The following is a 26182-nucleotide window of genomic DNA, read 5'->3' as shown; positions in this document are numbered from 1 at the left end:
GTGTCACCACCCAGCTAGTAGATGCTGCCAGGGCTCAAACCTGCGTCAGCCCGATTCAGAGCCATGTTCTTTTCCCTGTGAAGGAGGCAGCGTGGAGGGAAGAGCAGCGTTATGGGGAGGAAGCCATAGCTGGAGCCTATAGAGCCTGTGATTTGGCCTTGGAGGTGCCCCAGACCAAGCCGCTCTGACTGGGGGGTGGCGGGGAGACAGGCCTCCCCTCCACCTTGGTACCCATGAGACCTGTCTGGGGTTGATCTGGGCAGGGTTCACACAAAGCCAGGTCCATCTCGGGGTACAATAGCGATAAATAGAATTTATTTTGTACAACTGTTACCGACATACACATGGCCACGGGGGCTTCCCAAATGGGTGTTGGGGAGGGAAGGCTGACCTTTGGCGTGGCGCCTAAAAAGTGTGGACAGACACACACAAGGATGTGGACTCACAGCAGCTATTCCTGGCTTCCCCCTCTATGGGAGTGGGGGGGTCGCAAAGGCGAGACCTGTACTCCAGGCCAGCCGAGACCCCTCAGCCTGGAAGCCCCAGAACATGGGATGGCAGAAGTGAAGCTGGGTGCTGGCTGAGGAGCCAGGTAGGGTCCCCACCCTCCCACAAGGGAGCCACTTGTCTGTCATGTGGAGGCAGTGGACAGGGCATCGGCAGATCTGTGGTAGAGCTTGAGGGTCCAGGAGGGGCAATGGGCATAGCCAGCTCCCTGCCCCTTGGCCCACCTGGGGCCTTGTGACCCCCAAGAAGCAGGGTAGGGTGATGGGAGGCCCCTGGGAGGACAATCCTCCATTCCAGGGCAGGTGCATGGAATCACAGTCATCAGTAACTCTGGAAATAATCTTGTCCATTTGTAGCAGAGGTGCCCAGAGAGAGAGAGCCCAGAGCCACACAGCAGGACCCAAATTAGAAGCCAGGACTCAGGCATCCCAGCCCAGGGCTCATTCCATCACATCTCACATCCCATTGCCTGGAGGCTCTGTATGCACTGAGATATCTCAGTGCCCCTCCTATCTTGCTCCCCCTGAGTCTAGAGGGGCACCAAGGTGTGATAGGGGGCCCAGGTTGGGGCAAGCCAGGCCTGGAGTCCTGCTGCAACTGACCACTCCCTGCCCCAGCCTGGCCCCCTGGCCCCGGGTTGGGGGGTGAGGATGATGCCAGCAGCTTCCCCACTCCCAGGTCTGGATGGCTCTGCCCTGCAGAGACAGCCTAGATGGTGGGCCAAGGGGAGGGTTGGGGAGACAGGGGCAGCCCACAGGCTGGTGGTGGCCTTGGGGACAGAGGTCCCATCTGCCTGGATGTGACACAGCATCTTCACCTTGTGCTTCTTCGGCCTCATCTGCAGGGTAAAGGGAGATGGAGACACCACGAAGCAGGGAGACAGGGCCCACAGTCCGAGTCCCAGGCTCTGGGCCTTACCATTCCACTGGGAACCCCCCAGACTCATCCCGCCCAGCGATTACCAAGTCCCTTTCAGGCTCCATCAAATCTTCCCAGCAACTGGCGGGCAGAGGTGAGGCAGCATTTGTTAGCCCCATTGCACAGATAAGGAAACTGAGGCCCAGAGAAGGGTCAATGACCTACCCAAGTCACTCAGTATCTGAGTAGCAGAGGATTTGAACCCAGATACAAAGCTCTCAGCCTTGACAGGGGACAGAGGAACAGGGAGGAGTTGGCCCGCTCCCCTCTCCACTCCCACCCTCTCCCCACCAAACAAGAGCTGAGGACTGGGTCTGACCTGCTCAGTCTCCTTCTGAGGGGAGCCTGGCTAACAGCCCTGCACAGAGAATGGCGGCGAGGCAGAGGACAGGACAGACGACAACATGGAACAGAAGACACAGGAAGCAGAAGTCACTGGCTGTGCCCAGGCCTGATGAGCCAAACCCCGTCTGGCTTAAGGGCACCTCTCGGTCAAGTCCCCATCCCAGGTTCCCCCCGTGGCTGCACGTACCAGCTGTGACGTGTGCTGCTCAGCTGCTTCCAGCTGGATCTTGATCTCGGGACATGCAGGGTCCCCCGACTTGCCGGCGTCTGGGTGGGGTGACCTCGAGGGGCCTGGGGAGGGGGGCAGGAGGGAGCCACCTCACTGGCCGCGGGGAGGCACCAGGGAGACGGGCATGGATGGGTGGTCGGCACTGGTTGGTGCTCCCCAACCTCGCCAGTCCCTCCCCCAGGGAACCCCACCCTAACTCCCTTTTTTACCTCCTATCTTCCTTTAAGACCCTTCCAGAAGCCAGTAGCCCCCAAGCCACCCAATCACCTTAGGCTCAGTGATGACCCACCCACTGTCCCCTGTTACATACCCACCACCTGGGGCATGAGAAGTGACCTCAACCCTGGCCCCTCCCGCCCTAAGAATGGCCCTGCTTGGCGGGGAAGCTGCTCCTGGCCTGGTACCTGGGGAGCTGCCCCCACTCGTGGTGCTGACGCTGTCCTCCAGCCATGTGCTGTAGATGAAGGAGTCCCGCTTATGAGGAGTCCCTGAGGACGAGATGCTCTCCTGGGGACAGAGGAGCAGGAGGGAGGTTAGCCCTTGGCCCCGGCACTGGCTTGGCTGCCCGCCCCTCCAAGCCACCTGTGCCCTGCTTCAATCCAGCCCCCCACCCCTGCCTCCCTGCACAGAGGACGGGGGCCAGCCACGTCTGCTCCAGGGAGACCACAGAAGGACAGAGCGGGAAGGGGCACACACCGCACTCCCATTCACTCATTCAACAAACGTTCACTGATGTTCTCCTCGGCCAAGCCACCAGGAGACATCGGGCACGGTCCCTGCCTTCAGAGACCCTAAAGCCCAGGTGGCTAGACAGGCTGTGAGGAGACTATTATCATTCCAGACTCTAGGCCATGGGGCAAGGCCCGGTCTGCACTGTTCCCTGCTGCACCTAAAGCACGTGGGACAGGACCTGCCAAGAACAGGTGCCTACTGAAGGTACGCTGAATGAATGACAAAAGGGTGCTAAGGGCAAAGCCCAGGGGTCTGTGAGAAAATAAAGAGGGATTCCTAACCTACCCTGGGACTGGGAAATCAGGGAGGGCTTCCAAAAGGAGGTGGCATGAAGCTGAGCCAAGGAGGATGAGTAGGACTCAGACAAAGGGGAAGGAGGAGCCAGTAGAGAAAATGGCACATGCAAAGGTCCAGAGGTGGAGTAAGCCTCGCAGGTTTGGGGGACTGCAAAGGGAGGCAGAATGACTAGAATGGTGAGAGATGAGGCTGAGCGGGGAGGAAGGAGGGAGGGACTTCAAAGGTCTCAGGGACTGGGCTCTGTGTGGGGGTGCCGGGCAGCACGGAAGGTCAGAGCAGGGGAGGGTTGGTCTGCATTACTCCTTCAGGCTGGGTCCCCTGATCGCATCTCAGCCACAGCCAGGCTCACGCTTCTACCCGAGGTGTCTCCAGGCATCAAGGAGCCCCCATTCCAGCCCATCGTGGGGCACTTCCGCTCCCTGGGCCTCTCACCAGGCCTGTATCGTCTCCATCCACACCCTCTGTCTCCTCCACTACGCTGGCGAAGCTGCTGGCACTGGATGAGGAGCGGGAGAAGTCCTTCAGCACCTCTGCTCTCTGGGCTGCTGTCTCCGCTCTGCCACAGACAGCACCCCATCAGCCAGCACCCACTCAGGGCCCCTCCTGGGCCAAAACCCCCATCCTCGGCCCTCCCAGCCCAGGGAGGCCTGCCTACAGCCTGCCCTGCGTCTTTGTGGTTGCTTTATAACTCCCTAGGCCTCTGAGCCTCCCCCTGCCACTGTCCTTCTTAATATGTGGATCTGGTCATGGCCTGTCCCTGTTCAAAACCCTCTCAGGGCTCCCCATTGCCCCAGATAAGGTCTAATTTCCCTGGCTTGGTCCTCAATAACTACTAACAATATTATCATCTGGTGCATATTTGCTCTGTGCCAGTCACCGTTCCAAGTGCTTTTACCTGAATTATCGCATTGCTACCATTATTAGACCCATCGCACCAATGAGGACATACCAAGGCACACAGCTCAAAGTCACCCAGCTGTAGGTAGGAGAACAAACGGGACCCAGGCCTTCCAACTCCAATCTGTTCTCTTAGCCCTCCCACAATTTTGTTCCATGCTCAGGCCCTTGTGTCTCCTGCTGGGAGTCTTACTCTTTCCCTCAAATCCCCAAAAGCAAATTCATCTTTCAAAAATAAACCAAGGATCCCCTACTCAGGGAGGCCCTCCCTGATTCCCCCGTCCATGGTAGGGCGGCCTTTCCCACTCTACGTCCTGCACACCTTGTCTCCTCACATCCCTGTCACTCTTTCCTGCTTCTCTGTTCACTTGCCTGACTCTTCATCCTGGGCTGAGTCCTCTCGATGCCCCCAGAGCCAGCACAGAGGGGGCTCAGCCAACAAGCACTGGATTGAGGGGCAGCCTGTTTGCTGGCCTCCCTGCTTCCATTCCTGCCCCTGCCCCTGCCCCAGCCCCTTTACGTGGTGGACCTGACCCCTCACCCACTCAGCTCCAATGCACTACCCTTCTTCCATCCTCCAAGCATGCCTCAGGGCCTTTGCACCAGCTGTGCTTCTTACCTGGAACCCTCTTTCCTCTGCAGGGCTGGCTCCTCACTCAGCTCTCAATGCAAACTCCACCCCTTTGTCAATGCCTTCCCTGAGCACCCATCTGACTCCCCACCCCACTCATTCTTCATCGCATCCCCTGCTTTGTTCTCCTCTGACCATAACGATCTGGAAATAGCTTATTAGGTTATGTTACACTGGATTGTCACTCCATGTATGCCAAGGTCACCACTGTATTCCAGAGTGGTGGCGGGAATGTTTCAAAAGAGGACCTGAGAGAGTGCCTGGGCCTCCCTGACACCCTGGTGTGGCAGTGTCAACACTCCCAGCAGCCCAGGCCCAGGCGGGCATGGAAGAAATGAGCCCACCACTCCCAAGCCCCTGACCCCCAGCGAGCCCCGAGCCCCTACCTGTTCTTGGTCGTTGGCATCTCTGGGGAGCTCTGAGTGGAGGAATTCTCTGACTTGGGCTCCTGTGAGACATGTCCGCTGTCCGGGGTCTTCTGGCCAGCCGGGGGGCTCTCCCTGAGGGGCACATGGGGGCAGCAGGGGGATTCAGCACCAGGCCTGGCATCAGGGTAGAACGAGGCCCAGGTGGTGAGACGAGGTCATGGCACCTCCTGTCTCATACCCACACCCTGTATCCTAGGGGGCCAATCTCAGAGCAGTCCTTGCGGCTAACTGGCAGGCCTGGGCCAGTACCCCCAAGTCCTCCTCTGATTGTCCCTGTTATGGATCAGGAAACTGGAGCCTAGAGATGGAAGGGAACCTACCCAGGGATGTACAGCTACGATATGCCAAAGCCAAGACTTGAACCCAGGATTTGCAGGATTCTGGGCTCTCGTGCTCACGAGGATGGTGCCAGCTCCATTCCTGAGCCTCAGCGCGCCTGCCACTGCTTCTCGTGCAGTGAACCACACCCCTGCACCAGCCCCACGACGTTGGTTGTGTTCTTATCCTCATTTTTCAGATGGGGACAGTGAGGCTCAGAGAAGTATAGTGACTTTCCCAAGGTCACACAGCCCCGCTGTGGTAAAGATGGGGTTCACACCCAGGAACTACCCTCGGCTTCCCAGGAGCTGCCCTGCTGCTAATACAGCATGCTGCCCACCCTGCCCACACACAGATGCGCTCACAGGCGCCCAAAGACCAGCCGGCAATCCCAGCTCTGCCCCCCACTGGCTGTGTGAGCTGGGCAAGCCCCGGAGCCCGCCGACCTACAGCATCCCGATGTGCAAGGTGAGACCCCAGGGAGCCAGCAGAACTGCTGAGTGAATGAAAGCGGTTCACGTTAGGTGCCCAGCTGGCTGGTGCCTGGCACACAGCATGGACTTGACCGTACAGCTGTCGCCAGTGGGGGACAGGGGCAGAGGGTAGGCACTCCCTCCTGCCTGCTTTGCTTTGCCACTGAATGGGGGTCAGGGAGGGGACGGGGAGACACAGACCCACGCCGGGCACCTGCCCTACCCACCTTTTCTCCTGCACCTCCTGTATGTTCTCGATGCCGATGGCGCTGCTGCGGCGTGAGCCAAACGGGCCTGACTTCTTCCTTGTGGGGCTCTTCCCCGGGACAATCAGGGACTGCGAGGAGAGGCCCCCAGCTCAGTGCCCACCTTCCCTGGGAGCCCTGGTGCCCCCCACATGCCACCCTGAGTCCTGCTGCTCCAGGCCTTGAAGCAGAGGCAACAAGCAAGAAAGAACAAGAGAAGATCCATCTCCAGAGAAAGCCCCCCCTTTACAGAGGAAAACAGGCCTGTGAGGGCAAGGGACCCCCAAGATCACACAGCAGGAGTGGGCCTGGGCGGGGGCTGGGATGAGAGGCCAAGTCTCACAATGGCTGCCCCCTTTCCACCCCTAGGGCTTCATGGGCCCTGCAGCCTAAGGTATGTGGGGGGAGAGTGGGCATAGCAACCCAAGCCCCCACCCCATGCCGGGCCTGCCTGCCTCAGTCTCCAGACTGGCTGGGGGAGATTCTGGGCCAGCAGTTGACAGATTTCCCCCACCCCATCTCCACACACACAGAAGCGTGCCCCCATCTCCTCTGGGGAATCAGGGAGGTGGGCCCCAGGGAAGCATGGAGGGCAGGAATCCCCAGGCCAGTTCATGTGGGGAGGGGAGTCAGGTCAGAGGAAGGGGATGGAGCTTCATGCAGAACTGGCGATATTGGGGGACGTGCGGCTGGGCAGGGGGTCTTTGGGTGTCAGATCCTGGCAGGGATTGGGCCAGGGTCCCAGGGGCCAGGGCAGAGCCAGAAGCCCCTGGCAGGGGGCACTGGCTCTGGCACAGGTACCAGGCCCCGAAGCAGGTGCTGAGTGCCCTCAGAGCTGCCAGCACTCCGCCCTGCACGCCCTTGGGCCTGTCCCGGGGGAAGAGGGGCAACGTCCCCAATATGGCCTTCGTCCTGAGAGCGAGCAGAGAACAGCGCGTGCAGGCAGCCTCCAGAGCCGGTGGCCCCGCGGGCGACAACCTCTTCCACGGTTCCTATGCCTATGGCACTGCCCCGGCGTCCGAATCTACTTGCACTTTTCCCAGGAATAAGCAATGACTGGCAAGCAGCAGAGGGAAAGGCAGAGAGAGACAGACAGATGCAAAGAGTCAGAGAGAGGTACAGATGGCAGGAGGGGAGACACAGAGGTGAGACGGAGAAAGACAGAGAGAAACAAAGAAGGGAGTGGGGCAGGGGGTTGGGAGAGAGAACGAAAAGGCCAGGGAAGGGAAGGAGAGGAGAGGTGGGAAGAGACACAGAGGACAGAGGAAAGGAAGATTGACGAATAGACGGTTACACAGAGACCAGAGATGGGAAGACATGGGAGGAGCCCAAGAGAGGGGCAAGGAGTGAAAAACAGACAAACAGACACAGGGATGGGCCCAGGCAGGAGACAGACAGAAATGGGAAGGAACCGGGAGGCAAAGAGGAAAAGGCAAGGGAGCGAATAGTGGGAGGGCAGAGAGGGAGTAAAAGACAGGTGCCCAGGGACAGGAAAAATATAAACATGTAAGAAGGTGGCGAGAGACCAGGGCGGAGGAGTGGGGAGAGAGAGGGGAAGGAAAAGCAAGGAAAGAGGAGAGAGGGGAAGGAAAAGGAAGCAACATGAAGAGAGGGGAGAGTAGTGTAAAAACAAAACAGAAACGGGTCTGGTTACTGCCATGGTAGGTGCTGCTGGCCTGGCCCTGTCTCGGGGCCCCTCTACAGCCACCCACAGGGGGCTGGGCCACTCCATCGAGGAAAGGAGTGGCTTGTAAATCTGGGTGGGGGAGGGTGGGCTTGCTTCTTCAATGACATTGGGCTTGGTGACAGCTGGACAGCAGAGGACCCGCCTTGCTTCCTGGCCAGGCCAGATCATGGGGCAGGAATTGGGGTGGAAGGTCCCATTCACAAGTGACACAGTCTCACAGCATTGAGCACAGGGCTTGGCATGCAGCAGTCAATAAATGATTGATGGAGGGGTGGAGGGATGGAGGGACAGATGGATGGATGAATGGATAAAGAAGGATGGATGGTGAAGGGGGAGCAGAGCAGTGGGTGCAGTTGCCAGGGGTGGCCACAAGGTGGTGGAAAGCAGATAGGCCCACAATTGAAGGCATTACCCATCCTGTGTGCCCAGCACCAACCCCCTGAGTATTATAAGTAGAAGAATCCCAAAGAGCCTGGCAGACAGTAAGTAATTACAAGTAGGTACTCACTCAGGAGATGCTCACACAGAAGCCCAATTCCTGACACACAATAGGCAGCCACAGCCACATAGGCCCTGGCACACAGTAGGTACTCATACGGCAGCCTAGGGCCAGGCACACAGAAGTAGGTGCTCACAGAGTAAATGCTCACACAACAGCTCACTTCCTGACAGATAGCGAGTATTCACTGATGTGCCCATTCAGCAGTCCATTTTCTGACATACAGAAGGTTCTCACACAACAGCCTGGGGCTGGACACACAGTAGGTGCTCACAGAGTTTATGCCCACACAGCAACCCAGGACCTGACACACAGTAGGGGCTCACAGAAACTCAGGGCCAGGCCCATAGCAGATGCTCACAAAGTACACGTCCACACAACCACCCAGGTCCCCACCAGCGTCTCAGAGCTAAGCACACAGCAGGCGCTCACGCAGAAATCCAGGTCCTGACATATAGTGCATGCCCACAGCCTGACACACAGTAGGTGCTCCCAGAAACTCAAGTTAGTGCTCACACAGTAGGTGCCCACACAGCAGCTCAATTCCCAGCACACAACAGACAGTAGGTGCTCAGTAAGGAATGTGATATAGAGGCTGCCCCAGAGCTGACCCAAAGTCACACCTGAATAAGGGGCCAAGAGGAGTGGCAGGCTGAGGAGCTGAGAAGGAGACTGAAGGCTCTCAGCACCACAGTGTCATGCCTGGGCTCTTGATGGAGAGCAGTGACTAAACCGAGTCTAGAGTCTAGGATGGGAACCCTTAGACAGCAGGACAATAGGGGCAAGGGAGAGCTGAAGACTCCTAGGGAGGGCACTCACTATTCCAGCAGCCTTGGCCAGGTCAGGATTGTTGGGTGTGAAGCTCCCGCTGTGGCTGGTGGACACGGTGTTGGGCTTCTTGTTGCTTAGTCCCATGGCATCCATGGACTGGCTGCGGCTCCGGATGACCCGCTGTGAAGGTGGGGGTGGGGTGGAGGAGGTACAGGTTTCATAAGCACCTGCCCCTCAGGGAAACCCAGAAATCCAGGCATCTGGTTCCTTCCGACCAATGCCACTCTGAGTGACCCCAGGAAGTCCTTTCCCATGAGGCCACACAAGAGTCAGGTCCACATGGTGCCAAGGGTAGTTTGGGCCTTGACTCTGCCACCAACTTGCTGGGTGACCTTGAGCAAGCCACTTACCCCTCAGAGCCTGTGATCCTCTCGTGTGGCTGTTGTGAGGACTGGAGAAAATACTGGGTCATGTCCAGAGGTGTGCTCAGAGAGCTCCCCAGAAACCTCAGTTCATTCCTTTCAGGAAGCCTTCTTAGAGCTTCTTTCCCTCCCTCCCTTGCTTTTCTCAGCCAGTCCATACTGAATGCTTACCATGGGCCAGGTCCTCTACACTGGCTCTCATTCAATCTGCCCTATGAGGCAGGCACTACTACCATGCCTATTTTACACATGCTGAAACCAAAGCAGAGGCAAGCCTAGAACCCGTATGTTAACCCCAAATCCTTAACTGTGGGCTCAGACCTCATCCAGGTCCACCATCCAGCACCCACGCGATGCAGGAGTCCTCCCTCAAAGAAAACACCAGACCCATGCTCACCCCACCCAGCCCTGTCTCCAGCGAGCAGAGGCAGGGCTCTCTCCTTAGGCTTATTTCTCAAAGATGGTCTGTTTGCTTTAGTCCAGGGCAGGCCTGGGCAGCTGGGCTAATCCCCTTAAGTGAACCCATGTCTCCAGCTTTGTGGCCTGCCTGGGATGAGGGTGGGGCCCAACTGGCCTGGGTGGGCACCTGGAGGATGGGCAGGCCTTTTCCTGTGGGTGGAGGAGATGATGGCAAAGAAGCCACCACCTGGGGACCTGCAGCCTGGGGGAATCCAGGTGCTACCTGAGGAGAGAAGGAACTCTCTCCTCTGTCTCTCACTTTGGACAACAGTTGCTGAGGCAGATGGTCAGGGTTTTGCAGAAACTGAGGCTTAGAGAGTGACCAAGCTGGTAAGTGACAGAGCTAAGATTTGAACCCAGGGAGTCTGTGCTCCTAACACTAACTAAATTAGAGACAGCCAGGGTGGGTCACACAAGCTGAAGGTCACACAGGCCAGGTCCCTTTCCTATGTCCACTCAGGACCTCAGTTTCTTTACTTCCATCAGGACAGAGGCCTCCTCCTCTCTTCTCCACCTGCTGACCTGATAGCCACCACCATTGGCACCAGAGAGACCTTGTTGCCACCCAGAGGGCTCCAACCTTCAGCTAACTCCCAGGCTGCCTCCGCCCCCATGCCTAGGCCCCGCCTCCAACCATTAACGCCTCCCCAGGCAGAGCCCCACCTTCCACCCCCAACCGCAAGCCCTCCCCGGTCACAGAACACACCAAGTCTAAGCCCACCCTAAAGCCTAAGCCCACCGCGAACCACGCCCCCATCTGACTCCACCCCACCGTGAGCCCGCCTCTGGCCACACCCCGTGTGGTTCATAGCCCCGCCCCCTAACCACACCCACCTGACTCCACCCCACCGTGAGCCCGCCTCTGGCCACACCCCATTCCCCTCCCCGTGGCCCCGCCCACAACCACGCCCACCGACCCCACCCCACCGTGAGCCCGCCTCTGGCCACACCCCGTGTGGTTCATAGCCCCGCCCCTAACCACACCCACCTGACTCCACCCCACCGTGAGCACGCCTCTGGCCACACCCCATTCCCCTCCCCCATGGCCCCGCCCACAACCACGCCCACCGACTCCACCCCAACGTGAGCCCGCCTCTGGCCACACCTCGTGCGGTTCATAGCCCCGCCCATAACCACGCCCTCCCGACACACCCACAACGTGGGCCGCCTCTGGCCACACCCTCTGCCCCCTAACCACGCCCACACGCCCCCACCCCACCGTGAGCCCGCCTCTGGCCACACCCCGTGCCCTTCCTTAACCCCGCCCTAAACTCCACCCCAGCAGGTCCCCAGCCCTCAGAGCCCAGGTAGACTCGGCCCTTCACCTTGAAAGACTCAAAGAAGCCGCCGCCCCCGCCCCCGTTCTCCATCTTGTCCTCGTCGCCGCCCAGGCCCATCATGGACTGGCTGTGGATGTGCAGTTCCTCGTAGAGCGTCTCCAGGAGGGCGGCCCGAGTCCGCTCCTGCGGGGCAGGCCCAGGCGGGCAGGAGAGACCCCAGGGATCAGCCCTTGGTCCCACAATCTGAATCCCGGCCGCCTTCTCTGAGTGAGTGGGAGTGGGCCTGAGCCCCCGCAAGCCTACACCGGGCTTCCCCCAGGCCCCTCTGGATCCGGCCTCCTGTCCCCACCCCCCTTTCCCCTCCCCCATGGGGTCCCCCGTGCCAGCCGGCCCACCTCCGAGCCCCGCCCCGCGTTCCTCACACGTCCCCAGAGACGCCCTGTGATCCCCTGCCTTGTCCTACTCATCCGTGAGTCCGGCTCCCCCCGCGGCCCTCCCCAAGGCCAAGGTCTGACCACGGCATTTCCCGCCCCAAGGGGCAGGGCTGAAATTCTAAGTTGGGGAGAGAGGCTCAGCCCCAACAGCCCATCCTCACCTCCAGTTTGGCAAACTTCTCTGCCTTGTAGCAGGCATATTCAGCATTGATCAGTTTTGTCAGCAAAAATTCCTGGAACTCAGGCCCCTGGGAGCCCCCAGTGTGGAGGAGAGAAGAAAGGGGTGGTCAGGCGAACAGAGACAAGGGGCTGAGCCCATGTGTCAGGGGCTGGTGTCCCCGAGTGACACCCTGCTGGAGCCCAGAAGTTGCCCTCTTCACTCCCAGAGCACCTCCTTGGGCTCAGCTCCCCAGCCCAGGCACCTGTGAGGGCCCCCTATGGCTGCCCACCCCTCAGGAGAGCAAACCCACAGACGTAAGGGGCTGGGTCAGGGTCCCCCACTGCCTCAGTCTGTGGGGGACTGAAGCCGAGGCTCTAAGTGTGGCTTCTGGTAGGTGAGAGGGACATGTAGCCCCTCCCCAAACATTTTAGAACAAAGAAGACTAATTGTCAAAAAGATAATAGAAAAGAGGAAAGGCCACAGAGTCTGCTATGAAAAATGCAAAACAATGACATAGTTTGTTTTATGACTGTGCAAATAAAAGGTCAGTTTTTATCAAGATGAACAGAAAAGCCAGGCCCCAGGTGCACAGTTAGGGGAGCCCAGCTACCCTGGCACACAGTAGGGCTTCAGAACCTAGTATGGCAGAATGTGTGCCCCTTCCCCCAGCCCCTATCCATTTAGTCCTGCCCATGACAGGGGCTGGGGGCAGCCTCTCACCTTCCTGAACACGGCAGGGTCTGGGAGCGGGGGCCCAAAGAAGGGCACATCATCTCTGGCAGTGACGGAGACCTGGAAGGGAGGGCAGCAGTCCTTGTGGAGTCCCTACACCTGCTGGAAACCCCTAATTCACCTCCCTATCCTGCCCCATGCTGGGCACAGGGCCTGCTCCTTGGTGGGGGATGTTCAATGACTGCTGAGAGAGCAACTGAACCCCAGGATTTCAGCTCTTCCATCCTTGGCCCTGAATTTGAGTGCTGGGAAGGGGTGTAGGATCTTAGGAGTTATCAGGGAAGCTCGAGGGGAGAGGAGGCTAATGGGCCTCTTTGAGGGGGGAACTTTGGGGAGCAGAGAGAGCAGGATGGGAATCCTCCAGCAAGAGCAGGACTTAGAGCCCTCACTCAGGACAGCTGCCCTGTTTACAGTTGGGAAAACTGAGGCTCAGAGAGGCCTCATACTGGGAGGCTCTAAGATCACCCACCTTGTAGAGGGGGCCATCGGGCCCCCCACCCTCGGCCTGCACCACCACATAGGCATGCAGGAAGTTGGAGGCAATCATGTCAGGTACAAAGGGCGTGTTCTCGTCCTGGAAGACCACAGCGACGATGTCATTCCCAATGTGCCGCTTCCGCTGCAACTGAGCACAGGGCCATAGGCCTTCACAACCTGGCCGAGAGGGGCCACTGGGCACGGGGGAGGGGCGGGGGAGGGAGAGCTCTGGGTTAGGCAGAGGACAGGTCTGAGGATTCGCTTCTCCTTCCAAAACTGCGAGAAACTTGTCTTAAGTTATTTTCGTTTTCTTGGAATCCTGTGACAGATGATGAAACTAAGGCCAAGAGAAAAGTGACTTGCAAGGCCCTACAGTGAGTTAGAGGACTCAAAGCCAGGGCGCCTGGTCCCCAGGCCCTACCTTCTGTCTAAATACCCCAAACATTGCCCCTCTTGAACAAACAGGTTCCACCCAGTATAAATTCATGTTGCTAAAATGAACAGAAAATCTTATTAAAAGAAAATAAAATGACAATAAAAGTAAATATTTCCATTTTTCTCATATCCCAATGGGATGCGGATGGGAGTGAGGTAAGGTAGCCAGTCCTGCAGGAAGCTTAGGGCAAGGTGACAAATTTCCAGTCCAGTTCCCAGAACACACCCTATACTTCCTCACCTCCAGGCCTTTGCAGAAGCAGCTCTCTCCACCTGGAACACCCTCCCCCCCCCCCCCCACTTCTCACAGCTCCTTTGCAGCCGAAAAGGCACTTTATCTTGAAAGCTTTTCCTGACTCCCACCTCTGCCAAGTCTAAGTACCCCCGCATGACCCCACAGTGCCCTTCACTTCCTGTAAAACTACTAACTTGCATTTATTGAGCTCTGGCTGTACCAGATCCTCTTCCAGCCACAGTACACCATCCCTCACACTCACCCATGAGGTTGGGGCTATTATCCCACTTCACAGATGTGGAAACTGAGGCTTTCATGACTTTGCAACAGCCTGTCTCCCCTGCCCCAACTAGAGCCCATAAGTGGGAGGGACTGGTTCGCTTCCATCCCAGGGCCCACTGAGCCTGATGTGGTGGACACAATGGACAGGTAGTGGGGGACAGGAGGACAGGTGGGAAGGTGGGTGGGGGGTGCCCAGGCTACCTGCTGGGCGTCCCCTTCTGTGTAGGGCAGCTTGGTGGACACGTGAAACATGATCTCCTTGTTGCGGAAGTTGCAGTACACAGACTCGGTCCCCGTCTGCCCGTGGGTCACGTCCAGGCCTCCTCGGAACCTGCCCCAGGCCCCCCAGGCCACGGCTCAGTCTCCAGCCCCGGCCAGGCCTCCATGGGGCCAGGATGGGGGCTCCCTCCCTGCCCAGGGCATGGGTCGGATTATACTCTGCTTACCCCATCCTAATGCTCACCCCTTAAAGTCCTGCAGTTTGACCTTCTGGCCAAGAAATTCGAGGAACTCCACGAAGGCAGGACTTTCCTCATTGGTACTGAAGAGCTCCTCCTCGGAGGTCTGGGGACACACAGAGGGCAGAGGTCATGGAGCTGGAGCTCCAGAGCAGCCCCTTCCCCTACCCCAGAGAAGGCTGGAAGGAGGACCTCTGGCAACCCTAGAAAACTGAGTCCCTGGGGAGGTGCTCTCCCTGGGAAAGGTCTGAGGTCCCAGGTACACGGCCAGGTGGGTGGGGGAGCAGGGAGGAGGTGAGCACACCTGCCCAAGCTTCTGATAAATGACTCCAAACTTGAAGTTATTGCTGATAACGTGTTCATCAAAGGTGGCAATGAGCCGGGAAGCCTGGGGGGGAGAGGACAATGGGAGAAACAGACTGCTTTTCAAGTTGTAGTTCATTGCTCTTCCTACAGGCCAAGCACTGTGCCTGGCACGCCACGTGCATCATCTCATTTAATCTTCAGAACAAGCCCAGGAGGGAGACATTCCTGCTGTTTCCATTTTATAGATGAAGAAACCAAGGTTCAGGGCTTAAGTAACTTGTCTAAGGCCAACAGCTTGAAGGCAGAGTTGGGACCTGAACTCAGTTCTGTTGGATTCCAAAGCTCAAGCTCATTGCTCCTGAGTTCTGCCTATGAGCCCTGAGCCCTACTCCACTCTGTAACACCCAGCTCCCTCCGTGGCTCCTCTGCAAACCCACCTCATCCTTCTAGAACAGGCCAAGTCCCACCCACTTGCTGTGGGACCTTGAGCTGGCTCCCTCCTCATCTTGGGCCTCAGTTTCCTCTTCTGTAACAGAGATGAAATCTAATTTCTGAGGCCCCTTCCTTCAGGGACCTTTTCTGGACCATACCACCCCTCAGGGACTGTATGTTGCTCTAGAATTCAGTCAGAGCTATAAGGGTTTACTTTACATGTCTTTCAAGGCCCACTTCTTTCAGGAAGGCCCCTGGCTTGTTGAAGACAGATGCCCCTACCCTTTCCCCACATTGTCGCAGTGCCTGGAAATGCAGCTGCTGTCTGTAGGGCAGGAGATGAAGGTGCCTGTGTTATTGTCTCTCACCAGGTCCCCTCTGGGATCAGAGGCAAGGCTAGTGAAGTCCCCTTGCTCAGGAGCACCGGTTGCCCTTGGGAAGGTCCCCAAATTACACTGAGAGTTTCCAGAAGTAAGGCAAGCTTCCAAGGCTGCCAACACTAGGTGAAAATGCAGACCTTTATTATCTCCTGTGCATCCCTGGGTAAGACACAGAACTTCTTCTGTAAACTGTGGACTTTACGGGTTATGTGAGGATTAAATGAGAAACTTAGGAAGAATGCCCTGCACACAGCTGGTGCCCATAAATGCTCAGTGCCCTGGTTATCCACCCACTCTCAGTGAGCAGCGCCCAGATTCAGCCATACCTTGGGGTAGAGCACAGGATAGAATCGGTCCACATTCACATCTTCACACACCAGCTGCAGGAGGAGACAAGGGGGTGCCTAAAGGTGGGGCCGGGAGGAGGGGGTGGGGCGTCTGGGCCTCTCAGGCCAAGGCCGGGGGAGGCGCAGGGCAGAAAGGAGAACAACAGCCAAGGCTGAAGCAGGACTATGGGCTCACTGCTGCTCAGAATGGGGTGCAGAGAACCAGGGTCCCCTGTTTCCGGAAATGCTCTCAAACAGTGCCAAAACACACAGGCAGGGGACAGGGCCCCGGCACAGGGACCTCAGAGACGGGGCTGCAGGGCACAAGGCTAAGATGTGGAGCTGAAGATGGGCATGTGCTGAGGCCACACTGCAGCCCCCAAACTGTGTGCCCACCCGGGATGTCCAAAGGGAGCCCAGCATAAAGGAGAGGAGGCCTCACCTTTGCCATCTGGACCACGTTGGGGAACTCGGTGAGGCAGGAGATGGGGATGACATCATGGTATGTCCGGCACTTGGTCCTGGGAGGAGAAAGCCCATAGTGAAGGGCTAAGCAGCAGGAAGGAAGATGGGAGCCCCTCCACACAAAGTAAGACCCCAGGGCGGAACAGTGGTGATAATGGGGCCAGGCCTGGCGTGGGCACTAACATGCTGTGCAACCTTGGGCAAATCCTTGGCCCTCTCTGGGCCTCAATTAGAAGAGCGGGTAAAATGAGAGATTTCTCAGATTATAAGACCTCAGCCCTTCCTGCTCCCACAGGGCCCCTCACCCCACCCTCACCTGAGCAGCAGCCGCAGGTGCTCCTGGTCCCCGATGACATCATACTTGAGAGAGAAGACAAGGTGGCCCAGGGCAGTGTCCAGTGAGTAGTAATTGAAATGCTCCTGTGGGGGGAGGTGAGGACCAGGGGAGTGGGTGAGGCTTAGCGTGGGGTTTCTGGAAACCAGACCAGAAAGCCAACTCACTCCTCCATGGGATCCTTCACCAAGCAGCAGGTGTCCTGGCTAACAGTGGGCTGCACCAGACAGACCCACATTCAATCCCACTCTGCCATTTGCCAGCTGGGGAGCCTGATAAGGTCACCTAAACTCTGTGCCTCAGTTTCCTAGTCTATGAAACAGAAAGGAGGCCACCTACCTGTGGGATGGTGGCAGGGACTGAAAGGGATGCTGTGCTGGGCACAGAGTAGGTGTTCAGTGAATGTTTATGGGAACCCCGGCTCTCTGTGCTCTCACCAAAGTCAGGGTCACATTTGTATCTCCACATATATGTCCCAGCCCTGCCCTTCTCAGCCCTGAGCACACAGTAGGGGCTCAATAAAAGTATGTTGACTGACTGATTGCTCAACCTGTGGCCCCTGAAGCCAGAGCCCGTGAGAAACAGGAAGTGAAACATCTCCTGAACACATTGGGCGGCTGACGGAGCAGGTTCCCACCCTCCTGCCTCACCGGGAGAAGCTGCAGGGTGGGAAGAAATGGAAGAAATATCCCAGAGGGCACAAGGGGAAACTGCTGCAGGGACAGTTCCCCCAGAAAAGAGCCCAGGGCTGGTACCTCCAGGTGGGGAAGTCCCAAAGCCAAGGGCCAGGAGTGCTGGGAGATTACTCCCCAGCCTGGCCCTTGCTCCCCCTGTCAGCCCCAACTCTGGGAGTGGGGCCAGCTCCCCAGCCACACCCACCCCAGGAGTCATCCTGGAAGTAAGTCCTGTTTAAACATGAACACCTGTGCTCAGAGGGCAGGAGAAAGAGGCAGAGGCCAGGGATGTGCCCACAGATCCACAGATCCACAGATCAGGGACAGTCACAGTCTGAGTGCACCTGGGACACAGAGTCCCCCTCAGCCCTGCCGGGGCACAGAGTGATGGAAAGCTCTAAATGCTTCGCACCATCTGTGGGCAGGGAGGGGCAGGCACTTGGCAAGGAGGGTGCACCAAGTCCTCAGAGTGAGGAGTTGCCCCAGGCCCTGTGCCTGAGCTCAGGGAGCCCAAGGGGTACACTGGGAGAGTGGGCTCAGGGTCCCAGGGAGTCAATGTCCAAAGTCACCTCAACCTCTTCCCTCTGCCAGAACAGGCCCCAGTGCTTCCCCAGTCCTCCCACCTGAAGTCAGGAGGTGGCCATGGCTCTCTACCAGCCCCCAGGGTCCCCTTCTTTCTGTGTTGCTAACCTGACTGTGGTCATCACGCCCAACTGTACCTCCTTGGATCCTTCTGTGCTCAAGGCACTTGTTCTGTCTCTTGTAACTCCTTAGCAAACTTCTCTGAGTGCCCAACTATGTGGTAGGCCCACACGGTCCCCAGATCCCACACCTGCCAGATCCAGCTGAGAGCCTCTAGACAGTGGGTGCCAGGATGCAGGTCTCTCAGCTGGAGGTGGATCCCATGCCCCGTACTGGGTCTGTCCCCAGGCAAAGGCTCCTGAACCCAGACCTGCAGATTTAGTCTCAGTTACAGTGGACTCCACCCCTTTTCCCTCAACCTTAGCACCAATTCCCCCCAGGGTCAGGCCAATGCCTTGGGCTCAGACTGAGGTGACACAGCTCCCAACTCCCCAAGGAATCACCTCTCCTCCCAACACGCACGTGCATGCACATGCACACACATGCCTAGCAACATGACCCCTCCCACAGCATGTCCTCTTTAAAATATATTTGACATATAACTGTATAAATGTAAGATGTACAAGTTACTTTGACACATTTGTATACTGTAATATGATTGCCGAGTAGCGGTATTTATCACATGACATAATCACAGTACAATACTGTGACATTCCCATGGCGTGTCTTGATGGAAGGTCAGCTAGAGCTCAGTCCAACTCTTAGCACAGTAACTGTGTGACTTTGACCAAGTCGCTTTACCTCTCGGGCCTGTTTCCTCTTCTGAAAAGCTAGGACAACCCTGATCTCACAGAGTAATTAAGATGTAATAATAACAGCTAACATTTATTGAGTACTTACTATGTGCCAGGTGTGGTTTTCTATGCTTTAATGTACTTTTATTATCTCATATTCATAGATGAGGAAACAGGCTTAGGAAGGTTCAATAACTTGCCCAACCAAGGTCATACCATTAGTAAATGGAAGAGCCAAGATTCCCACCCAGGCCTCGACCCTAGAGCCCAAGCTACAATCTGTCGCCTCAGAGGAAACTGCTGTGGAGACAGCACCCGGTGTGGAGCCTGGCACATACAGGGTCCTAGCATGGGACCTCTCCTCCAGCTCCCACAAACTTACCCAATAACTCTTGCCTGGAACACCACTAGGTGACACTCTGACAAGTTGGGACCAGGCAGGGTCCCTGCTCTGGGGCTGGTGATGGGGTGGGGGCCGCATCAACCCAGGTCACACCATGACATTACTGTGTCTCCCCATCCCCCACTCCCCACCTCAAGCTGCCTGAGGGGGGCGCCTGGGTACGTTTTGTTTGCTGCTACGTACCTGGTGCCTTGAACAGGGCCAGGCACACAGCTGGGGCTCATTATCTGCGAACCCTGACTGAGCCTTACTCTGCGCTAGATGCCATTCTAAACACTTTACAAGCACCCTGTCATTCAAGCCTTGCAGCAACTTTATGAGGTGGGTATCACCTCATCTCCATTTTTACAGCCAAGGAAACAGGCACAGAGAGGGTAAGCCACTTGCCTGATGTCCCGTGCATTAAGTGGCAGAACCAGGATGCAGACCCTGGTGGCCTCTCTGCTGCTGACCACTATGCCACAAGACTCCCTTTTGCAATAAATGTTTGTTGAATGAATGAGTGAATCCACCGTGCATGCTCCCTGACACTTGGGGCTCTGGGACTGTCACCCAGCCCCAGCCTAAGGGTTCTCTGCGTCCTAGGCCCAGCCCCCAATACCAGTGGGCCACCCACCTTGCCGAGAAAGTGCTTCCGGTAGATGCGGGCTGTGGGGTTGCATTCCAGCTTCACCTTGGTTGTGGGTGACTGCAGCGACTCTGTCTCTGGGATGCTGGTGATTTCGTGGTTGGTGCCTTCAATCCAGTAGCCCCCAAACTGGGGCAGCAGGATGAGGGGGAAGGGTCCTTCTCGCCCCAAGACCTAAAGGGGGACTCAGCTGAGAGCCACCCACACTACGCCCCACCGGGGACCCCAGGACAACTCCCCAGCTCATATCTAAGGGATATTAGGAACAATCCAGAGCGTACATGGGTCCCAGACAACATGGAGCCCCAAGTTCCATTCCTAAAGGAAGGGGTGCGCGCAGGTAGAGCTGGGAGCATGACTTTGGCAGAGAGGCTGCAATGTTGGGCTCAGAAGCCTTGGGTTCAAATGGGCTCTAAAGGCTTTGGCCTATAAGCTGGGTCTCCAGGCCCCACTGTGGTTAGACTCCTCACAGGGAGGAGGGCCGGGCATCCCAGCTCCCAGAAGGAGTGCCTTCCGGGCTGGAGGTAAGGATGGGCTGGGGGGGGAGGGCCCGGCCGGTTACCTCGTGGACGCTTGGGTAGGGAATGTAGTCTTCCTCCGTCTGCAAAACACAAGCAGGACCGGGGCCTCAGTGGGGATGGGATCCGAGCCCTTTATGTCCAGCCCCCCCAGGATGCTCCTCTGTCTGGCAGCACCAATGCTGGGAATGTGGATGGGGCTGTGTCCCCATCACCCTGTCTCACAGGTGTGGGGGGCTTGCTTTGGGGTGACCCCACGGGGCAGGGGTCAAAGCGGGTTTAGCTCACTGAGTGCTGCTGGCTTCTTCGGGGCCCGTCCTGCTCGGGGAGGAGCAGCTCACTGCCTCCCAGAAGGAGCCTCCAGGCCGGAGGTTCTCAGTGCATTGGAGCGGCCTGGGAGCTCATTAAGCACAGATGGCTGTGCGCCACCCCGAGTTTCTGATGCCCTAGGTCTGGGCGGGCCCGAGAACTTCCAGCCTCACAAGCTCCCAGGCGGTGCTGATGAGGATGGTCTGAGGACCCCGTTTTGAAAACCCCGGCCCTGGACAGAGCATCAGGCTTATGCCCATGAACCCCCTTTAATCCTCAGCGCTGCAGCCCTGAGCCCACTCCCCCAGACCTAGCTGCCAGTCTTCTTGGATGGTTGGGGTCCCAAATCATCAATAAGAGAACCATATGCCTACCTGGAGGGGCTATGCAGTCGCCCCCCCAGAAAATTCTGAGCCTAAACAAGAGCCTCCTTGAATCTCCTTCAGTCCCTGGCTTCCTGTCAGTCTCCTCATGGGAGGATGGGGCGAGGGGGCAAGCAGGTCACCTCTACCCGCCCTCCCCTTCAGCCTTCCAGGTAGGAGCTACAGGGAGCAGGAGAGCATAAGCCTCCTGGTCCTGGGTTTGAGTCTTCCTACAACAGCTCATCATAATTGGCTTCCAGGAAAACGGTTTACACAGGCGTCATATGAGGGATGGGCTTAGACTCAGGGGGGAAGCCTGGAGAGGCAGGGTCTGTTTGCAGTGGTGAGGTGAAGACGGGTGGGGAGGAGCTGGAATGAAGGCGCCAGGCCCATAGCAAGGGAGGGGTCCTCCACCTCTCAGAACCCCTAGACGGCCAGAGCTGGGTACAGGACTACTTCTTGAAAGGGGATGGGTTCTCCTGGGCTGGCTGCTTGGATGGGCAGCTGTGGCAGGACTTCCCAGGCCCCACCCCCACCCGAGGGAGGGAGTCTGCCCCTTTTCCCATCTCCGGCCAGGTCCCCAAGCCCTTTGGAGAGGCTGCTCGGAAGCCCAAAGAAGGGAAGGGAGGTTGCGGCTCAGACCTACTTTGAGGGGTGGTGGGAAGGAGCATCGTTGTTCGTCCATCCTGCTTCCCTGCAAAGAGAGGGCAGCACCTCCTGTTACACCCCTCCCTCCCTTCACACCCCTCCCATGCGTGCTGCAGGGCCACCTCCCCGGGGCTCACAGCCCTTCTGGTGTAGAAGGGGAAAGCCCACCGATGTGGGTACTCCCGGGGCAGGGTGCTGGGTTGCTCAGGCCTCTCTGCAGGGCTGGCTGTCCTGCCGGTAACCTGGGCTGTGGGAGGCCGGAGGCAGCAGGGAGGGGCTGGGGGCTCTGTGCGGGAATGCCTGCCGCTGGGAGTGGGGGCAGGGGTGTGCACGTTCCTGCGTGTGAGTGTGGGGAGCTGGGGAGGGAGGCTATTGCATCTACACAGATACGTGTTGTTAAGAGAGAGAGAGGGAGAGACCCGGAGAGGGAGAGGGAGAGGGAGAGAGGGGGAGAGAAAGAGAAAGAGAGAGGAGGAGGGGAGAGACCGTGTCAGAAAGACTAAGTAAGAGAAGCAGAGAAACAGGAAGGGGCAGGAGAGAGGGTTTGGAGGGAAAACTGACATCAGGGAAAGCTCCTGCGGTTTTTTCAAGTCACCCCAGACTCTGCCCACCTCCCAACACATACCCAAGCCAAAAACAGACAAGGGCTTGGGAGCCCAGGCCTAGGGAGTGGAGGGTGGGCAGGAGTCAGGCAGAAGGGGCGGGGCTGCCTGGCTCGACACCTCCCCCTCCCTGCCTCACAGCCTGTGGCTGCCCTGTGCCCTGGCAATTGTCCCTTCTCCCATTTTACATGGGGGTCCTGCAGAGTCTCTGATGCCTCTTGAGGGGTGGACTGAAGTGGGGACCCCAGCTCTGCTGGGGACCTACACAGGGATGGGAGGTGGGGAGATGCAAGAGGTGCCTGGGCTCGATAGGGAGTTGGGCACTACCAGTCCCGTGTGTGTGTGTGTGCGCGCGCGCGCGCACGCGTGTGTATGTGTCCTGACAGAGGGCTCAGGACAACACGCTGACACCATCTCCTCCATGTATGGTCTGCCAAGGGCTCCTGGCCTGTCTTCAGAGAGATGTGGGGCTGGAGATATAGCAAGGACCCCCCACCCCCATCCCAGCCCTGTCTATGGCTCCCAGGAATGGACAACAGATCCAGCCTCACCTGCATCTTTTCAATCATCTCAAACAGATCTGTGTTCTGCAACAGAGATGGGGGAGAAAGCAAGTCATGTGCCAGCTGATCCTGCTGAGCCCCCAAGGCGTCTGCACCCAACCCATCTGTCCTGGTCCCTCTAGATCTGACCAACCACCTTGGATCTGTCAGCCCAGAGTCTGGGCCCCCATGGGGCAGCACACCCCACTCAGTCCCCTTCCCCAAAGGAGGAGATTGGTGCCTCAGACAGAGGATGTGACCCTTGGGGAGAGAAACAGCTCCCCCATGTAACTACAGGGTTGGCAGTGCCAGGACCAGCCCATGTACCCATCAGAAGAGCCCCAGGTCCCAGCCCCAGAGAGGAGCTTAGCTGGGACTCTCAGGAGGGTCTGTGGTTCCACCCTCACCCCCAAGCAGTGTGGGCTGGGGGCTGTTGGGGGAGAGGATGCTGGAATGTTCCATTGGCCCAACACACATGTGTGAGTCCACATGCACCCCTCACCCCTCACAGAGAGCCTCTCCTGAGGCTGCCAGGGCACACGTAGGGTTAATCGGGCATCTGCCAGCTGCCTTGGCAGCTTCAGCCTCTCCATCGCCAACTCCCTGTGAGCCTTCCTGGAAGACGGCATCATTGATGGCTGGTGGGCTGGGGGCTGGGCTGGGAAGCCCCCAGAGTCTCCAGGACGCGCCCCTCCCCCAACCCCTCCTGGCTCCTGCTGCCCAGTGGAGGCATCACCTGAGCTCACACACATGTGCTATGCGGTTGTGCACCAGGAAACACATACTCTTTCTCTCTCTCTTGCTCAAACACACATTCACAGGCCTACACACCAGTATTTAAACAGTCTCACTGTACCAAAGAAAGCAAACACACACAAACCCACGGGGTCTGTGTATACTAATTCTTAGACTCAAAGCTATACGCTAACCCGCAAACACTGGTGTTGGTGTACTAAGTTACACAACAGCACACCCACTCACACATACACAGGTCCATGCACAAGAATCACACACACAAATGCAAACCCACCCCTGTGCAGATGTGCACACCGGCAACTGCACGCGAAGTTACACGGACACCACAAAACCACCCTCACGTCTGTGTGCGGAGACACAATAACATGCGCTTGCACATACAGGCAGGCACGTTCATGGAAACTGGGCTACGGAGCCCCACTCCCACGTACTTTCCCCATCGCAGTCACACACCCTGTGGATCAGGCATGACAGATTTGATCGCACAACATTAAGTGAGTTTTGAGAAAAAGGAAAAGCATGCAGTAACTGTGGAGTGGCTAATCACCAAGGCTGAGGGCACAGGTCTGGTCCTCACACCCACGTAAGTACATGCCCCCATCTCTCTCCCCCCCCCCCCCCACACACAGAGCTCTGTTAAAAATCATGAGACACAAACACCCCATGTGCACACTCTGAGGCTTGACGACAGGGGCAAAACCCACCCCATGAAATGCACAGTGGGAGACACTGACCCATGGTCACCTGTGGCCACACCCAGCACTTCTGGGCTTGGACGATACAATTCCACAGGCAGTTACGGCGGAAGTCAGACACACACCTGCACTGCAGGTAGACAAACATGCCTGTCAGCCCGACACCCTGTACAACAGCAGCAGACAGCAGCATCGGCATCTGTGCCCACCAACCTCAGCCCAGCGGTGATGGGGCGCACTGATGTCCCCCAGAGCACCCCACTCAGGGTGACCTAACGTGGCCAGGAACAATGCAGCGGAGTCACATAAACAGAGCCACATAAAGCCTGACACATGGTATTGTCACCCAGAGTGTACAAACAGCAACAAGTGACACCCACAGTTACAGCCTCACGGGAGCAGCAGATGCCTTGACACATGGAAAGCTGTGAGCCAGGTGGCCCGGAGCATCACACAGAAGTTACACTGTAACATTCCGACCCCCCTAAAGGGGGCAGGGGGTGGACGAAACTGTCCCAAAGCTAGTACACACGGGTGCGCTCACACACACACACACACACACACACACACACGTAGCTCAGAGCCACAGTGCCACCACGGGCACTCTGTTTCATGGGCAGCGGCAGAAGGAGCCCAAGGTCGGGGACCCTAGGGCAGGGGTGTGCCCTGTGGCCGCCGTGTCACGGTGTCAGTCCAGAAGCTAGCACGCCCTCCATGACGGAGCCTCGCACGCGCGCCCTGGCTGGGCAGAGCCTGCCCGGCTCCTAGGAAGTCGGGCTGACCCGGCGGCTCCCGCTGAGCCCCTCGGCCAGGCCACCCGCGCCCTGGTCCTCACCTGCCAGCCGGCCCCAGTGGGCAGCGAGCCCCTCCGCGGACGGCCCGGGGGCGCCAGGGACCGCAGCTGCGCCATCCCGATCCGGCCCAGCCCCCGCCCCGGTGGTGTTCAGCTGGTCCCGCCGGCTCCGGCCCGCGCGCGCCCCGGCCCGGGTCCCGCAGCGCCGAGCTCCGCGCTCCGGCTCCGGCTCCCGGCGGCGCTGCCTGCGCTGGGCTCGCCGGGCGGCCGGGCCCGGAGGGGGCGGGGCGCCAGGTGCGGGCGGCGCGGGCGGGGGAGGGGCTGCGGAGATCCGGGGCGGGGACACAGGAGACCCCGCCCCTGGAGCGGCCGACCCGCGGCCCCGGACACTGCGCCTGCGCGCGCTTGCTGGAGCGCCAGAAGATTTCAGTGCACCGGGCTTTGTGGCACCGCCAGGTTTTCCCCATCTTCTCAAACTTTGGGTACCCCGCCTCAGGGCCTCTGGGTCGGGGTCTTGGGGCCGGCTGTGAAGCCAGGCAGGATAAAGGGGGTTACCTTGGAGACAGAGGGCTTGTCTTACTTAATTTTGGACCCTTAGCAAATCTCATCCTCTCCCCACAACCCAGGAGATATGAGTGTAATCCCCATTTTACAGAAGAGAAAACTGATTCCAAGAGGTGAAATACGCTCAAGATCACACAGCTAGGAAGGGCAGAACTAGGAATCCAGGGAAAGGCCTGGAGCTGCTCTCCCCTCCTCCTCTCCTCCTGTCCCCTAATGTCTGACAGTGGCTGGCCTGTTCTCTCCCTTCCCCAGGTCCCATGCCATACCTAGCTCTAACTACCTCCACCTTTGTCCTAATTGCCCCTGACCCTGGGGGAGACAACCACAGTGCCTGGGGAGGGGCTGCCAAGGCCCCACTGTATGGAGCAGACTTCAGGACATATTCTAGCTCTGGCCTTGCTACAACTTGCTGAGTGAACTTGAGTGAGCCCCTGACATCTCTGTAGCCCTCAGTTTCCCCATCTGTAAAATATAAGGCCTCTGCTGGCCCTTTCAGCTGACCCTGCATTGTGTCTGACATTGGGGGCAGGGCTGGGGCCTCAGCTCCCCCTTCCCAGACAGACGCTGGGAAAGTGGCAATTGCTTCCTGAGCTGTGGCTAAGTCAACACCAGCTGCTTTGGACCCTGCAGGGGCAAGGCTGCCCACCAGCTCAGTGCCCAACCTTTCTTCATCCTGAAGGAGCTGCTGGCAGCTGCCCACCACCCTCTACCTCCAGGG

General features: G+C 58.1%; 1 protein-coding gene across 22 annotated transcripts in view; it reads right to left on the bottom strand.

The window, feature by feature from the left end:
• Positions 1 to 288: 288 nt before the first annotated feature.
• RAP1GAP (RAP1 GTPase activating protein) overlaps positions 289 to 26182 on the bottom strand; it is a 63374-nt gene continuing 37480 nt past the window's right edge. For 3 of the 22 annotated variants that reach the window (XR_013999384.1, XR_013999385.1, XR_013999386.1), the window contains 23 exons: positions 22666 to 22701; positions 21511 to 21558; positions 20238 to 20276; positions 19664 to 19849; positions 16577 to 16680; positions 16238 to 16316; positions 15796 to 15849; positions 14656 to 14739; positions 14357 to 14457; positions 14095 to 14224; positions 12934 to 13089; positions 12453 to 12524; positions 11734 to 11820; positions 11184 to 11321; positions 9026 to 9157; positions 6999 to 7076; positions 6003 to 6112; positions 4943 to 5056; positions 3461 to 3584; positions 2404 to 2506; positions 1958 to 2092; positions 1745 to 1783; positions 289 to 1345 (listed from right to left, as the gene is read on the bottom strand). Coding sequence is in view for 13 of the 22 variants with exons in the window: in XM_081145058.1 (XP_081001184.1) it covers positions 1775 to 1783; positions 1958 to 2061; positions 2404 to 2506; positions 3461 to 3584; positions 4943 to 5056; positions 6003 to 6112; positions 6999 to 7076; positions 9026 to 9157; positions 11184 to 11321; positions 11734 to 11820; positions 12453 to 12524; positions 12934 to 13089; positions 14095 to 14224; positions 14357 to 14457; positions 14656 to 14739; positions 15796 to 15849; positions 16238 to 16316; positions 16577 to 16680; positions 19664 to 19849; positions 20238 to 20276; positions 21511 to 21558; positions 22666 to 22701; positions 24943 to 25017 (2163 nt within the window). In the remaining 9 variants the exon portion in view is untranslated. Of the gene's footprint in view, positions 1346 to 1744; positions 1784 to 1957; positions 2093 to 2403; positions 2507 to 3460; positions 3585 to 4942; positions 5057 to 6002; positions 6113 to 6998; positions 7077 to 9025; positions 9158 to 11183; positions 11322 to 11733; positions 11821 to 12452; positions 12525 to 12933; positions 13090 to 14094; positions 14225 to 14356; positions 14458 to 14655; positions 14740 to 15795; positions 15850 to 16237; positions 16317 to 16576; positions 16681 to 19663; positions 19850 to 20237; positions 20277 to 21510; positions 21559 to 22665; positions 22702 to 24942; positions 25099 to 26182 lie in introns of those variants that run through there. The other 19 variants (XM_081145048.1, XM_081145049.1, XM_081145051.1 and 16 more) reach the window with 12 other exon arrangements.

The sequence above is a fragment of the Miniopterus schreibersii genome (assembly GCF_964146895.1).
Source record: "Miniopterus schreibersii genome assembly, chromosome: 8".
NCBI lineage: Eukaryota > Metazoa > Chordata > Mammalia > Chiroptera > Miniopteridae > Miniopterus > Miniopterus schreibersii.
Note: the sequence above shows the minus strand (reverse complement) of the source record. Positions and strands in the feature narration are given on the sequence as shown.